Genomic DNA, 14,762 nt, shown 5'->3' with positions numbered 1-14,762 from the left:
TTGAACTGCCAGCCTTCTGGTTAGCAGTCAAGTGCCTTAGGCACTATGCTACCAGAGCTTAGTCCATAATGCAGCCAAAAAAAAAAAAAAAAGTAGAATTTGTGATAAAATGGAAAATACTATTATTACAATTCTGGTAACTAAATAAAGTAACTACCTAAAATACAGCCTCAGATACATCTTTTTTAAAAATCAGTCAACCATTATACCCGAAGAACTGGATGGTGCCTGGCTACCATTACTGAACATTTTGATCAAAAGTTCTATAGAAGAATCCTAATCAAAAGGAGAAAAATGCATAAGAAAATTTCAAAATCTTAAGTGTACTCCAGACTTTTTGGAGCCATGGGGGCTAGATAGACTTATGAAACTACTGCCCTGAGATAATCTTTAAAGCTTAAACCAAAAATATTTCCTGAAGTCTTCTTAAAACCAAACAATAGTTTAGCTTAACTAGTAAAAGATTCCTGCCTTGAGCATTATGCCTTTTAAGAACTATCTCTATGGATCAAACTGACCCCAGCATCCTGAAAGATTAGATAGGAAACTTAAGGGACAGTAACTTATGTTAATGTGGGAGAAACATCTCAGAAAAGGAAGGTGAGGATGGTCACCCAACTCAAAGATTGTGATAAATGCAACAGAATTGTATAGTACAAACAGTTAGATTGGTGTGTATTGTCCTGTGTGTATTCTCAACAACAACAATTTTTTTTTTTAAAAAGTCAGTAAGCAAAAAATAAACCAAAACCAAAAACCAAACCAAAACAAAATTAGTCGACAATCATTTGCATTTCCTTGTAAATATAATGATTGAGGAAGAGAAAGTTTAATAAAAAACATTTTGAGAATTTTCTGAAGATGATTTCTGGGCACTTTTAAGTTTCAAGTTTTATGGTACTTAAAACATATCAACTATCTTTCAAAATATGTTGCTCATGAGAAGTAGTAGATGGTACTGGGATAGACATAGAAATAGCTTTGAACCAGACTCTATTATTCATTAGTTATGTGATTCTAGAAAGTCCTTTAACCTATTTGAGGCTCTGACAAAATTGTAGACAAGACTGCTATAAGGAAGAGTGAGAACGCATAATGAAGGTCCTAGCCACATTACTGACTATTAATAGTGAAAAGTAGCATGGACTTATTAAGAAGGCAAGCTCTATAAACTGATTGGGAGGATTTGAATCCCAGTTCCATCACCTACTAAATATGTGATCATGACAAATTACTTAACCTCTCTGTGACTCATTTATTTCACATGTAGGTTAGGGATAAAAGTAGGAACTCGCCTATGAGGAATATTGAGAAGGTTAAATGAGTTAATAAACATAATACACTGTAGCAAGTCCTACATTAAGTGTTAACTTGTTTATAAGGCAAGATAGCATTAAGAAAGAGTTAAAATAATATGTGTGGATGTAAGATAGGTGGGGTGGGAAGTAGAAAGGAAGGATCTTTAAGTGGAGAAGCCTTGTCTGGGCTTGTCCTGGGAGCATGAGGTGCTGAAAGTCAAATAGAGGTGCCAAGTTCAACTTCTTAATGATAAGCAGAGGCTCCAGATACTACCAAACTAGTGCAGCTGTCAGGTATGTAAGGGCCAAGGGCAGGGCTTGGGATTGGTAGGACAGAGTCAAGAATTTAGAGTGGGACTGAGATGAAATTACAGCAAGAGTTGGGGGCATTGTGGCTCATCTCCATGGATCACTAAGTTTATGGTACGTGGGAGTGTTAGACCAGTTTAAGGGCTGGAACAGATTAGATAAAAGGATGAATATGAAGAAGGAAATGACAGCAGAACTTACATTACAGTATTAGAGAAGGAGATAATCAAAGTTATTATATTACTTTCCATGCTTTATAATGAGAAATGTCTGCAGGCAAGAGAGGGCCATGATTTCACAAACAGTATTGCCAAGTCTGTGAATTACAAGGCCCTATAAACAACCTTTATTAGATTTTAACTCTTCATATTTGTAAGATGATCAATTTTTCAAAATATGTCCACATATTTTGTGAACTAGCTCAAAGACTACTCAAGACATTCTTTTTCTATAAATGAGGAAACTGCTATATAAAGAGGTTAAAAGTTACCAACATCACACAGCTGGCTATAAGCAGAGGTGAGTTATAACCTGGGCTTCCTGACCCCCAGCTCCCTCTCTACTGGGCCAACCAACTACCAGAGTCCCTGGCTGGTGTGTGTGGGCTCTATCTAGAATGACATTTGCCATTGAAATGTGAAACAGGTACCTTTTCTAATCCTGCAGAACCTCGGAGAAAGAAATTCCATTCAGCATCAGTTAGGCTTCCTTGCTGACGCATAATTTCAACACAGAGCATAAAGCTGTAGATGAGTTTATGTTGTTCAAAAAGTCCTCTTGAAATATTGACATAAGCAGTCAGGAGAGTTTGTTCCAGGAGTATTTGCAGGCGCTTCTCTAAATTGCTTGACTTTTTAGAAGTTTCAATTGTTGTATTGAACAACTGTGTGAAAGAGAGCTTTATTAATGTTTTGGTTTAATTCATTCTCTGAGGGGAAAGGAAATCCCTGTTGTTCGCCTCCCTTCTCCCCATCCAAGATCAGTGAGTAAACAGCAACACAGGAGGTGAATACTGTACTATAAAAAGTTCAGAATCCATCTCAAATTGATACTTGATATTTACTTTTTGCACTCCTTTCTCCATTTGGAATGGATGAAACCCATTGCTGTCAAGTCAATTCTAACTCACAGCGACCCTATAGGACTGAGCAGAGCTACCCTATAGGATTTCCAAGGCTATAATCTTTATAGCAGAATGCCTCATCTTTCTCCCACAGAGCATCTGATGGGTTTGAACTGCTGGTCTTTTGGTTGGCAGCTGAATGCTTAATGACTGCTGCCACCAGGGCATATTTCAGAAACGGACCAATGCCAAACTCCTGACAATATGCAAAAGGTATCATTTTTGAGCAATACAGAAAACCCTGAAAAAGGTAGATACACTGATATATTATTGTTTTAACACAGCCTCAAAAAAGGATTTGGCAAACTCTTCATTTTGAGGTGAGAGATATAAGGACAAGGTAATGCACACTTCTTGGCACTTCCCCAAGTTAATGTCTAAGGTTAGGAAAGAATGTGGTGGACTTCTCTTTGAAGTTTAAGAGAAACTAATTTTAGAGGAAATTTCCACCCTGCTTCCTACATAGGAATTTCGAGAGAACCCTCTTCCCTCACAAATGCACCGCACACTACGAGGGCTCAAGGAAGGCAGTAGAGATGGTGGCATGGAGGGCACAGCCATGACAGGGTCAGAGGCAGCTCTTCCCATTTCCTACAACCTTCAAGTGTATGGGAGAAGAACCAAAAATTCACAACCTTAGGCTGTGTGAGGATATGGGACAAGGAAATCTTGAGCAAAGACTGGAGTATTAGTACCATCAAGGAGGGACACAGAGCTGCAGTCTCAGAGGACCCATAGCACAAGGAGACAAAGAAGACAGGTGAGGTAGTGCCTGCCTAATTCCTGGGTCACCTTGAGAGGAACCAAAACAAGTATAGAGAGCAGATGGATCAAAACAGACTGGAAGGTGGAACTAGCTGAAGACCAAGGTAGATCAGGGCCAGAATATACCCCAGTCCTCCCTAAAATACCATACTGCAATTGTACAGGGCTCCTCTGACCCACCTCTCCTGCTAACTGATGGTGCACACAGGGAGGGAAAATAGCCTGGGTCAGTGTCTCTTTACCAAAAGGTAGGCCTTCATTTACAAAAATTAAAAGCGCTTGGAGGAAGTGGACAATTATATTAGAGAACTGGGAAATTAAAGCTCCTGAGAAGTTTGGTTGACAAAGGGTAATGGAACCTTTGTCAACCAAATGTTTTTTAGCAACCTGACAAGAAGCAGAGAGATTAAAGCCCAGCGAAGATGTTGTAAGCTTGGTGCCAAAATAAAACACAGTGAATCTGAGAACATACTAAATGCTTTCTGAATAAACTGTGGATGGGTTTGGTAGAGTATGTTCTGACTACGGCTGCCACTTGCAAATATAGGTGGAGTTCTAGTTTGACTTTTAAATAGGCCTTTGATGATTCATCTTACATTCCTTTTTCTCTCAGTCTAAGATATTTTACAAACATATTTACAAGTATTGATTTGGGTGAAGGGAAAGGCAATATACCAAAAGTGAGTGAGCAACACAATAATACTAAGGAAAGGGAAGACACAGAGTGGTGCATAAGAGGTACAGACAATAAAGAAAAACACTTTTACACACACAACACTGCATTATCAATAACAACAAACATTAATCTACAAGTAGATACAATGGTAGACAGGCTGAATGATCAAATATGTCTGGGAAAAAGGGAATATACTCATGAACATACATAACTTTGGCAGCTGCTACTCTTACATATGTATTTGTATGTACTATAAGAATGTCCATATAACTAGAACTTACTGGGGACAAAGTTAAGATAACTTCTTAGCTAAGCCAACCACCGTGAGGGAGTGAGCTGGTGGTCCTGTGGGCTTGGAACCATGGTCACAGGGGACATCAAGCTCAATTGGCATAATATACTACACAAAAACATTGCTCTACATCTCATTTTGCTGAGTGGCAACTGGGGTCTTAAAAGCTTGCAAGCAAAGTAATTAGACCTGTGGGCTCAGGACCATGGTTGCAGAGGACATCAAACTCAACTGGCATAACATACTACATGAAAACATTGTTCTACATCCTACTTTGGCAAGTAGCAACTGGGATCTTAAAAGCTTGCAAGTGGCCATCTAGATGCAACAATGGGTCTCCTCATCCAGAGCAAAGAAGAATGAAGAAAACCAAAGATGCATGGAAACAATTAGTCAAGGGGACTGGTATACCTTGTGACCCTTAGCCTATATGACCATGAGACCAGAAGAACTAGATGATGCCTGTCTATCACTGTCAACCACTCAGAGGGGGATCTATGTAGGAGATCCTGGACAGAGTGGGAGAACAATATGGGACAAAACTCAAAATCATATTTAAAAATTAGGGACCAGGTTTGCTGGTCTGATAGAGCCTCATGGAATCCTTGAGACTATGGCCTCTAGCTGCCCTTCAGGTCTGGAATCAAACCCACTCATCTGGCTTCCAGCCAAACAAAAGACAGGCATATAAGCTGAACATTTACATTAGGTAGATATACTCCTTGGAGAGATCAATCATGGGAGAATAGAAGTGCTGTGTATGCACAGGGAGACAGCTTGGGAGGCAGGAGTACAAGGGAGGGAAGGACACAGGGAAGAGGTAACCATAGGGAGGAAGTGGAAAGAGAGCTGTTTGCATTGTGGGAGATTACAGTCAATGTCATGAGACAAAGTGTATATAAACTGCAGTATAGAAGATGAATTTGCTCTGTAAACTTTCACCCAAATAACAATAAAACTTGAATAAATAAAAAAAGCTCATAAGCAGCCATCTAGATGCAATAATTGGTCTCTCCTCATCTGGAGCAAAGAAGAACGAAGAAAACCAGAGAAGCATGGAAACAATTAGTCCAAGGGACCAGTGGACCATGTGAACCTCAGCCTATATGACCATGAGACCAGAAGAACTAGATGCAGCCTGGCTACTGCTGTCAACCACTTGGAAAGGGTTCAGTGCAGGAGATCTTGGATAGAGTGGGAGAAAAATGTGGAACAAAACTAAAAATCATAAAAAAGACCAGGCTTACTAGTCTGATAGAGACTGGTGAAACCCCTGAAACTATGGCCCCTCATTGCCTTTCAGGCCTGGCATTGAACTCACTCTTGTGGCTTCCAGCCAAACAACAGACAAGCATATAAGGTGAATATTTATATCAGGTAGGTATATCCTTTAGAACGATGAACCATGGGAGACACGAAGGGCAGTATTTACACAGGGAGACAGTTCAGAGGGCAGGAATACATTGGAAATAAGGACACAGGGAAAAGATAACCATAGTGAGAAAGTGGGAAGAGAGTGGTTACATTATGTGGATTGCATTCAATGTCATGAAACAAAATGTGTGCAATCTGCTGTATGGAAAATGAATTTGCTCTGTAAACTTTCACCCAAATTACAATAAAATAAAATGTATTTTTAAAATACATTTAAAAAAATATACGTACTTTTATTTTGCGTAGGAGTTTTTAAAACTTTGAAAAACACATACTTCCAGTAAGATGGCAGAACAGACAGACAAGCTACACAGACCCTCTTCAAGAAAGAAAAGAGAAACCAATTGACACAGATACAGAAGATAATCCTGGAGTCCCGAAGTTTGAAAGGAAGGATACAGAAGTGGATTAAACACCAATCATTAGAAGAACTTGAATGAAAACTGTGAGTAAGGAGACAAATGGAGCTGTGGACTGTCAGCTGTCCTGATGACACAGACAGCCTGATTATTTCCAAGTGGTGTTAGAACATGAGAATTAACCTAAAAATTGGCCTTGCTCACCAAGGGCCATATGGAATACTGCATGTGTAGCTGATGACTGAAAAGGGAAACAGCAAGAAGAAGAGAAACTGAGATGTGGACTTTAGGCAATTCAGAGGTTGCAGCCATTCTGAATGTTTACAAGTGGCATCCATTTTGGATATTTAAAGTTCTTGTTCAGTTTCCAGGGACCTAAGAATAGTTTTTGCTTGCCAAAGACAGCATGGAGATATGGGAGGCTCGTGACTAAAGCAGATAGGTGGTGAGTGTCTGAGTGCTGCCAACTAGCAAACAGAGGAGTACAGTACCCTGCTTATTCAGATACATCCAAACAAAACAAAGACAACAAAAATCTTGGGTGAATAACTCCAACATACAATCACTAATTAAATATAAACACAAAAACATCACAAGGTCTCAAAGACAACAGACCATTACAGTCCAGACAAAGAAACAAGATAAATAAGTAGAAACAAGGGAACAGGATACAGACCCAGAACACATCCTTGAGGAAGAAGCAGCATTGGAACTCCCTGATAAGGAATTCAAAAGAATTATATTTAGGTACCTTCAATGAATTGAAAGACAGATCAAGGAAAACACTGACAAAATTGAGGAAAACACAGAGAAAACCCTAGAACAATTTCAGAAGACAATATAAGAACAAAATGACAAAATAAATGAAAAACTAGAAATGGTACAAAATCTACAGATAGAAATCTAGAAGATTAACATTAAATTCTCAGAAATAGATAACACATTGAACGGGCAAAGGAGTAGAATCAAATCAATGGAAGACTGAATTAGTGAAATTGAAGACAAATACTTGAATACTTCTTTGGAAAGGGATCAATCAGAAAAAAGATCAAAACAAAATGAAGAAAGCCTAAGGTTCATGTGGCCATCAAAAGGAATAACCTACATGAATTCTAGGACAGGAAGAGACAAAACCACAGAGAAAATTGTCAAAGATTTGTTGGAAGAGAATTTCCCTGATATGATGAAAGATGAGAATATATCCATTCAAGAAGTCCAACAAATCCCAAACAGGATAGACCCCCAAAGAAAGTCACCAAGACATATCATAATCAAACTCACATAAAGCCAAAGCCAAAGAATGAATCCTGAAAGCAGCAGAGGAAAAACAAAAAGTTACCAACATGGGGCAACCAATAAAACTAAGCTTGGATTTCTCAGCAGAAAACATGATGGCGAGAAGGCAATGGGATTGTGTATATAAAGTCGTGAAAGAAAAAATTTCCAATCAAGGATTAAATAACCTGCAAAACTGTCTGTCAAATATGATGGTGTAATTAGGACATTTCCAGATAAGCAGAAATTAAAGGAATTTGTTAAAATCAAACCAACCTTATAAGAGATGCTAAAGGGAGTTCTTTGGACAGAGAACCAACAACAGCAAACAACAACCAACCATTAACACACACGATGACATATCCCAGAAACCAACCCAGTTATGGAAGTCCAAAGTAAATAAGCCTACAAGATTGTAAACAGGGAACCAGAGACATCAATTGGCAAATGAGGACAACTACAAACCAAAAATAGGGAAAAATAGTGTAGTTACAGAACTTCTAAATGGTGAGGAAGTCAAGAGAGTTGCAAGATAGAATGGACTGCTCTAAACTTGGGGAGAAAATTATAAATCACAGGGTAACCTTAAAGAAAAATGATAAACCTTCACATCAAAGTAAAAAAGAGGACCAGCACAAATATTTAGCAGATACTAAAACAATAGCAAACAAGGAAGTGATAACATGATTCATAAACAAAATGAGCTCATCACAGAAAATTATATGGAACAAAGAAATCAACAACAGCACAAAAAAGCACATAACAAAATGACAGCAGCAAATTCATACTTGTTGATAATTACACCGAATATCAATGGATTAAATGCACCACTCAAGAGATGGAGAGTTGCAGACTGGATAAGAAAACATAACCCATCAATATGCTGTCTACAAGAGACACACCTTAGAGAGAAAGACACAAACAGACTAAAAATCAAAAGTTGGAAAAAGATATATCAAGCAAATAGCAACCATAAAAGAGTAAGAGTGGCAATATTAATTTCTGACCAAATTGACTTAAAGATAAAAACTACCATAAAAGACAAGGAAGGACATTATATAATGATTAAAGAATTGATTTAACAAGAGGAGAAAACAATAATAAATATCTATGGACCCAATGATGGAACCCCAAAATACATAAATCAGACTCTAACAGAATTGAAAAGACAAATAGATGACTTCACAGTCACAGTAGGAGATTTACTATACCACTTTAAATCACAGATAGAACAACTGGAAAGAAATTCAACAAAGATATAGAAAACTAAACAATACAATTCTCCAGCTTGACCTTATAGACATCTATGGAGCACTTCACCCAACAACAGAACAAAATACATTTTTTTTTTCCAGTACACATGGCACATTCTTCAGGATAGACCATATATTAGGCCACAAAGCAAGTCTTAATAAATTTTAAAACACTGAAATACTGAAAAGCATCTTCTCAGATCACAATGCTATAAGATTAGAAATCAACAATTACTAATTGGAAGATCAACAGAAGAAGAGCAAACACATGGAAACTGAAAAACATCTTACTTGAAAATGACTAGGTAATAGAATAAATAAAAAATGAAATTAAAAAATTCCTTGAATCAAATGAGAATGAAAACACAACATACCAAAATCTTTGGGACACAGCAAAAACAGTGATCAGAGGCCAATTTATAGCAATAAATGCACACATCAAAAAAGAAGAGAGCCCAAATCAACACCTTAGCCCAACATCTCCAACAAGTATAAAAAGAGCAGGAAAAAAGCTTACAGTCACCAGAAGAGAAGAAATAAGATTCAAGCAGAAATAAATGAAACAGAAAATAGAAAGATAATAGAAAAAATCAACAAGACTAGAAGTTTGTTTTATGAAAAGATTAATAAACTTGATAAACCACTGGCAAATTTAACAAAGGAAAAGAGGGAGAGAATACAAATAACATGAATAAGAAACAAATTGGGTTATGGCACAACAGAACCAGCAGAAATTAAAAGGATAATATCAGGACAGTATGAAGAACTACACTCCAACAAATTTGAAAATCTAGAAGAAATGGGCAGATTACTAGAGACATAGTACTTACCTAAACTAACAGAGGCTGAGGTGGAAAATTTGAACAAACCCATAGCAAAAGAAGAAATTGAACAGTTCATAAAATAAATTACCAAAAAAGAAAGCCCTGGCCCAGATGGTTTCACTGGAGAATTCTACCAAAAGTTCAGAGAAAAATTGATACCAATTCTACTCAAACTATTCCAGAACATAGAAAAGAATGGAATCCTCCCAAATTCATTTTATGAAGCAAGCGTAAACTTGATTACCAAAACCAGGCAAAGGCATCACTAAAAAGAAAAACTACAGACCAATATCCCTCATGAATACAGATACAAAAATCTTCAACAAAATCCTAGCCAGTAGACTCCAACAACATATCAAAAAATAATATATTATGACCAAGTGAGGTTCATACCAGGTATGCAAGGATGGTTCAGCATTAGAAAAACAATCAATGACATCCATCACATAAATAAAACAAAGGAAAAGAACCATGTGATCATATCAATCAATGCAGAAAAGGCATTTGATAAAATCCAACACCTATTCCTGATAAAAAGTCTTAGAAAAATAGGAATAGACGGAAATTCCTCAACATAGTAAAGAGGATTTATGCAAAACCAACAGCCAACACTATTCTCAATGGAGAGAGAATGAAAGCATTTCCCTTGTAAAAAGGAACCGGACAAGGACGCCCTCTATCACCACTTCTATTCAACATTGAATTGGAAGTCTTAGCCAGGGCAATAAGGCAAGAAAGGGAAATCAAAAGCATCCAATTTGGTAAGGAAGGAGTAAAACTATACCTATTTGCTGATAATATGATCTTATACTTAGAAGGCTGGCGGTTCAAACCCACCAGCCACTCCTCGGAAGGAAGGTTAGGCAATCCTACTTCCGTAGTGATACTGCCTTGGAAACCCAAGGAGGGGTCGCTATGAGTTGGGGCCGACTCGACGGCACATAACAACAACAACATACTTAGATAACCAGAGACTCAGCAACAAACCTACTGGATCTAATTGAGCGATTTAGCATAGTGGCAGGATACAAGATCAACATAGATACATCAATTGGATTTCTCTACACCAGCAAAGAGATTGCTGAAAAGGAAGTAAGGAAATCACTACCATTTACAATCACTATCAAAAAAATAAAATGTTGTTATGTGCTGTCGAGTTGTCTCCAACTCACAGCAACCCCTCCTTGGGTTTCCAAGGTGGTATCACTATGGAAGTAGATTGCCCAACCTTCCTTCTGAGGAGTGGCTGGTGGGTTTGAACCACCAACCTTCTGGTTAGCAGTCAAGTACCTTAGGCACTACTTGGGAATAAGTCCCACTAGTAGCATAGTGCCTAAGGCACTTGACTGCTAACCAGAAGGCTGGCGGTTAAAACTACTAGCCACTCCTCAGAAGGAAGATGGGGCAATCTACTTCCATAGTGATACTGCCTCGGAAACCCAAGGAGGTGTTGCTAGGAGTTGGATCTGACTCAATGGCATATAACAACAATGGGGACACAAAAGGAGTTCTGGTAGCACAGTGCCTAAAGCACTTGACTATTAACCAGAAGGCTAGTGGTTCAAACCCACTAGCTACTCCTCGAAAGGAAGGTTGGGCAATCTACTTCTGTAGTGATCCTGCCTCAGAAACCCAAGGAGGGGTCACTATGAGTTGGGGTCAACTCAATGGCACATAACAACAACAACAACAACAGGGACACAAAAGACCCATAAAAAGAAAACTACAAAACACTACTCCAAGAAACCATAAGTGGTCTACATAAATGGAAGAACATACCATGCTCATGGATAGGAAGACTGAAGATGGAGCAAATGTCAATACTACCCAAAGCAATCTATACATTTAATGCAATCTTAATCCAGATCCCATCAGCATTCTTTAAGGATATGGAAAAACCAATCATTAATTTTATATGGAAAGGGAAGAGATCTCGGATAAGCAAAACATTATTCAAGAAGAAAAATAAAGTAGGAGGTCTCCCACTCCTGGACTTCAAAACCTAGTAAACATTCACAGTAGTCAAAACTGCCTAGTACTGGTATGATGACAGACACATAGACCAGTGGAACAGAAATAAGAACCCAGAAATAGATTCATCGACCTATGATCAGTTGATTTTTGACCAAGGCTGAAATCCATTATTACATGGGGAAGAGATGGTTTCTTTAACAAATGATGCTGGCAAAACTGGATATCCATTTGCAGAAAAATGAAACAAGATCCGTACCTCACACCATACACAAAAACTAACTCCAGATAGATCAAAGACTTAAATGTGAATCCTGAAACTATAAAGTTCCTTATGATAGTTGGAGTTATGTGTCAACTTGGCCTGACCACAATTCTGAGTGGTATAAGCAGTTGTGATGTGGGTCATTCCTATGATGAGACTGGATGTATATGTTTTGAGTAGCCAATCAGTTGAAAGGGAGTTTCCCTAGGGGTGTGGCCTGCTTCCAATGTATTTATGGACATCCTGGGAAAGAGATACTCTTCTGTGGATTGGGATTCTGTTGTGCTGCCTACAACTGTCCATGAGCAAACAATCCATCATTTGGCCTGGAGATCTTGGATTAGTCATTCATTCAAGTCAACAGCTTGAGCTCCTCAGCCTCTGCAGCTGTGTGAGTCAGGAAAAGCCTCCAGCTTGACGTGATCCAAGAACCTTGGGACTTGCCAGCTTCTATAAGTGTTTGAGCCACTTTCCTAAGATTTGTTTGCCAAATTGTTAGGGGGATGAGTACGGATGCTTAAAGAAGCAAGAGTGGGCTAAACTGCTATGTAGAGAAAAGAAAACAATGTAGACAAAGAGGAGATGAGAGAACTGAGGCGGTACATGAGGTCAGCTGATGGGAAGAGGCCACTGGTAAACTGGAAGAAACTCTGGAGGCAAACAGAGGGTCCTACTGGGAATGCTTGGTAAGTTTTGCTGTGTAATGGGTGATGCAAGCTCCATCATTGGTCAAAATTTTCAGTAAAATCAGCACTGCTCACTAAAGCCTTGTGGAACCAAATTCATTTTTGGAGATACAATGAAATGCTGCTACAAAGAGGGTGAGGGGTAGAAAAAGATTCTACTCACAAGAAATCAGATGAAACACATCTGTGAATATGAAATAAAGCACAAGGTGTCAGTCATGTGGTTAAAGTGGGAAAGGAACAAAGGAAAGGAGACTAGGCATTTAGGATCCCTCTGAATGACAACCTGGGGGTGGGGAACTAGCCTGCTATATACGTAGTTCTGGAAAACAATAAAAAAAAAAAAACGTGATAGAAAACCCAATTTTGTTAAGGTTGGTACTGTTAGAGACTTGAGATACAACACAGAGAACATTAACATTGGGTAAGCAAATCTTTAGAAGTCATACCAGGTAGAGTCACTCTTAAGACATATGTCCAAACCCAAACTCCTAGAGGATTTTACTTGATAATTAGATTCATGACTTGTCTGAGGCCAGAAGGAACTCCAAATGATTTAAAGAGACACCAAATAAATAAATTTCATTAACAACAACAGTAATAACAACCACTGACACCACCTTACCTGTTTGAAATATTTTAGTGAATACTGATACATGGGATCTATCTCTGAGAGGCTTGCAATGACAAAGTACATGACAGAGCCTTGAGTGGCTACTGGGCGGTACTTCTCACGAGCAATGTTGATCATCTGTTCAGTGGACTCTGCTTCTTTCAGCCTGGTTTTAATGGCACCAGAAGTGATCTGAATAAACACACAACAACAAGTTCTTAGAGATCTATTTCAGAAAAATAGTCGGATTGTGGAATGTATCTAGTTAGGTCTAGGAAAGAATACAATGAAGTCATGATTATAGGAAGGGGGAGGGGTGCCCACATGGAATGACAATCTCAGGCCTGGGTCTCAGGACTCAGTGAACTTCTCTTGACAGAGCTGACCTCCATTCCTTCCAGAATTAGCAATGGGGAGAGGGAGATAGGGAATTCAAGTAGCCCAGAAATAACTGGAACAGTACTTCTCTAAGACTTGAATCTGAGTTACTTCTGAAATAGAAACACTAACTAGTACTACTAGTTGTTCCTTAAACATCAGCCATCCTAAATGTCCATGGTCCACATAATGAAAGAAGGCACGAAGGGAGAAGGAATATCCATGAAACTGCCCAAAAGAAGCTGGAAGGAAGTGGTATCATATCCCACTGTGGAATAACAAAGATGACTAATATTCTTTCTTGTCCTTATTTTCCTACATCCCCAGATGTAGACATAAGAAAACATGGAGTAGAAGTTATTGTTTGTGAAGGGTTATACACCTAAGCAAGGTGGAGATGTTTACAAGGTCTTCTGACATTCTTTGAGTTTTCTATATTTTGGGCTAGTAGCTCTGGGAAGCCTTTTGGCTAAGGGGTTTTCAAGATTCCCTTCTATGTCTCTTTTAGTCCCTATCTATTGTTGTCTGTTCCTGTCTCTCCCCACCCCCTTCTTTTTCAGCTGGAGATATCCTCAGCTTGGAAGAGCCTTTAACTCCAGAAAATCAGAGTTGAGGGCAGAGACCATGAAAAATCACTATGGGAACTACCAGATCAGGATTTCCTCTAGTGCTAATGGGGACCAATAGGTTTCCGTCTGGACCAGCATTGTCCAATAAAAATAAAATGTGAGCCACATATATAATTCTAAAATTTCTAAAGTCATTAAAAATAAAAAGTAACAATAATTTTCACAAAATATTTTAAGAATGCAACAAAATATTCTCATATCAGCATATAATTGATATAAAAATTATTAAAGAGATATCTTACATTTTATTTTAAGTTTTTTGACACCTGGTGTGTATATGTGGCAAGTGGTTATTGATTGTATCAAAAATTTCAAATCTACACTGTCCACCTCAGCCCACAAAAAAAGGGAAGAGAGGGATTTTGTGCAGAAACTATGTCCAGGAATCAAAGGCTGAAATTCCCCAGGTAACTAACTCCTTACAGCCTGAGGGGTAAAGAAAATTTAGTATTGAGTAGGAAACCCCAATCTCAATACTGGACTCAACTAAAACTATCTTTTCTTTTTTTAATTTTTATTTTTATTGTGATTTGGGTGAAAATTTACAGAGCAAATACACTTTCCATACAGCAGATCACATACACTTTGTCTCATTACATTGACCACAATTTA

General features: G+C 38.3%; 1 protein-coding gene across 1 annotated transcript in view; it reads right to left on the bottom strand.

Annotated features, from left to right (window-relative positions):
- DNAH6 (dynein axonemal heavy chain 6) overlaps positions 1-14,762 on the bottom strand; it is a 447,135-nt gene that overhangs the window by 127,368 nt on the left and 305,005 nt on the right. The window contains exons 58-59 of the mRNA XM_007948902.2: positions 13,156-13,335; positions 2,257-2,490 (exon numbers count right to left, since the gene is read on the bottom strand). Coding sequence (XP_007947093.1) covers positions 2,257-2,490; positions 13,156-13,335 — 414 coding nt within the window. The remainder of the gene's footprint in view (positions 1-2,256; positions 2,491-13,155; positions 13,336-14,762) is intronic.

The sequence above is a fragment of the Orycteropus afer genome, unplaced genomic scaffold (assembly GCF_000298275.1).
Source record: "Orycteropus afer afer isolate SDZICR_OR568_19922 unplaced genomic scaffold, OryAfe1.0 scaffold00231, whole genome shotgun sequence".
NCBI lineage: Eukaryota > Metazoa > Chordata > Mammalia > Tubulidentata > Orycteropodidae > Orycteropus > Orycteropus afer.
The sequence above is the reverse complement of the archived record's forward strand: the minus strand, read 5'-3'. Positions and strand labels throughout refer to the sequence as shown.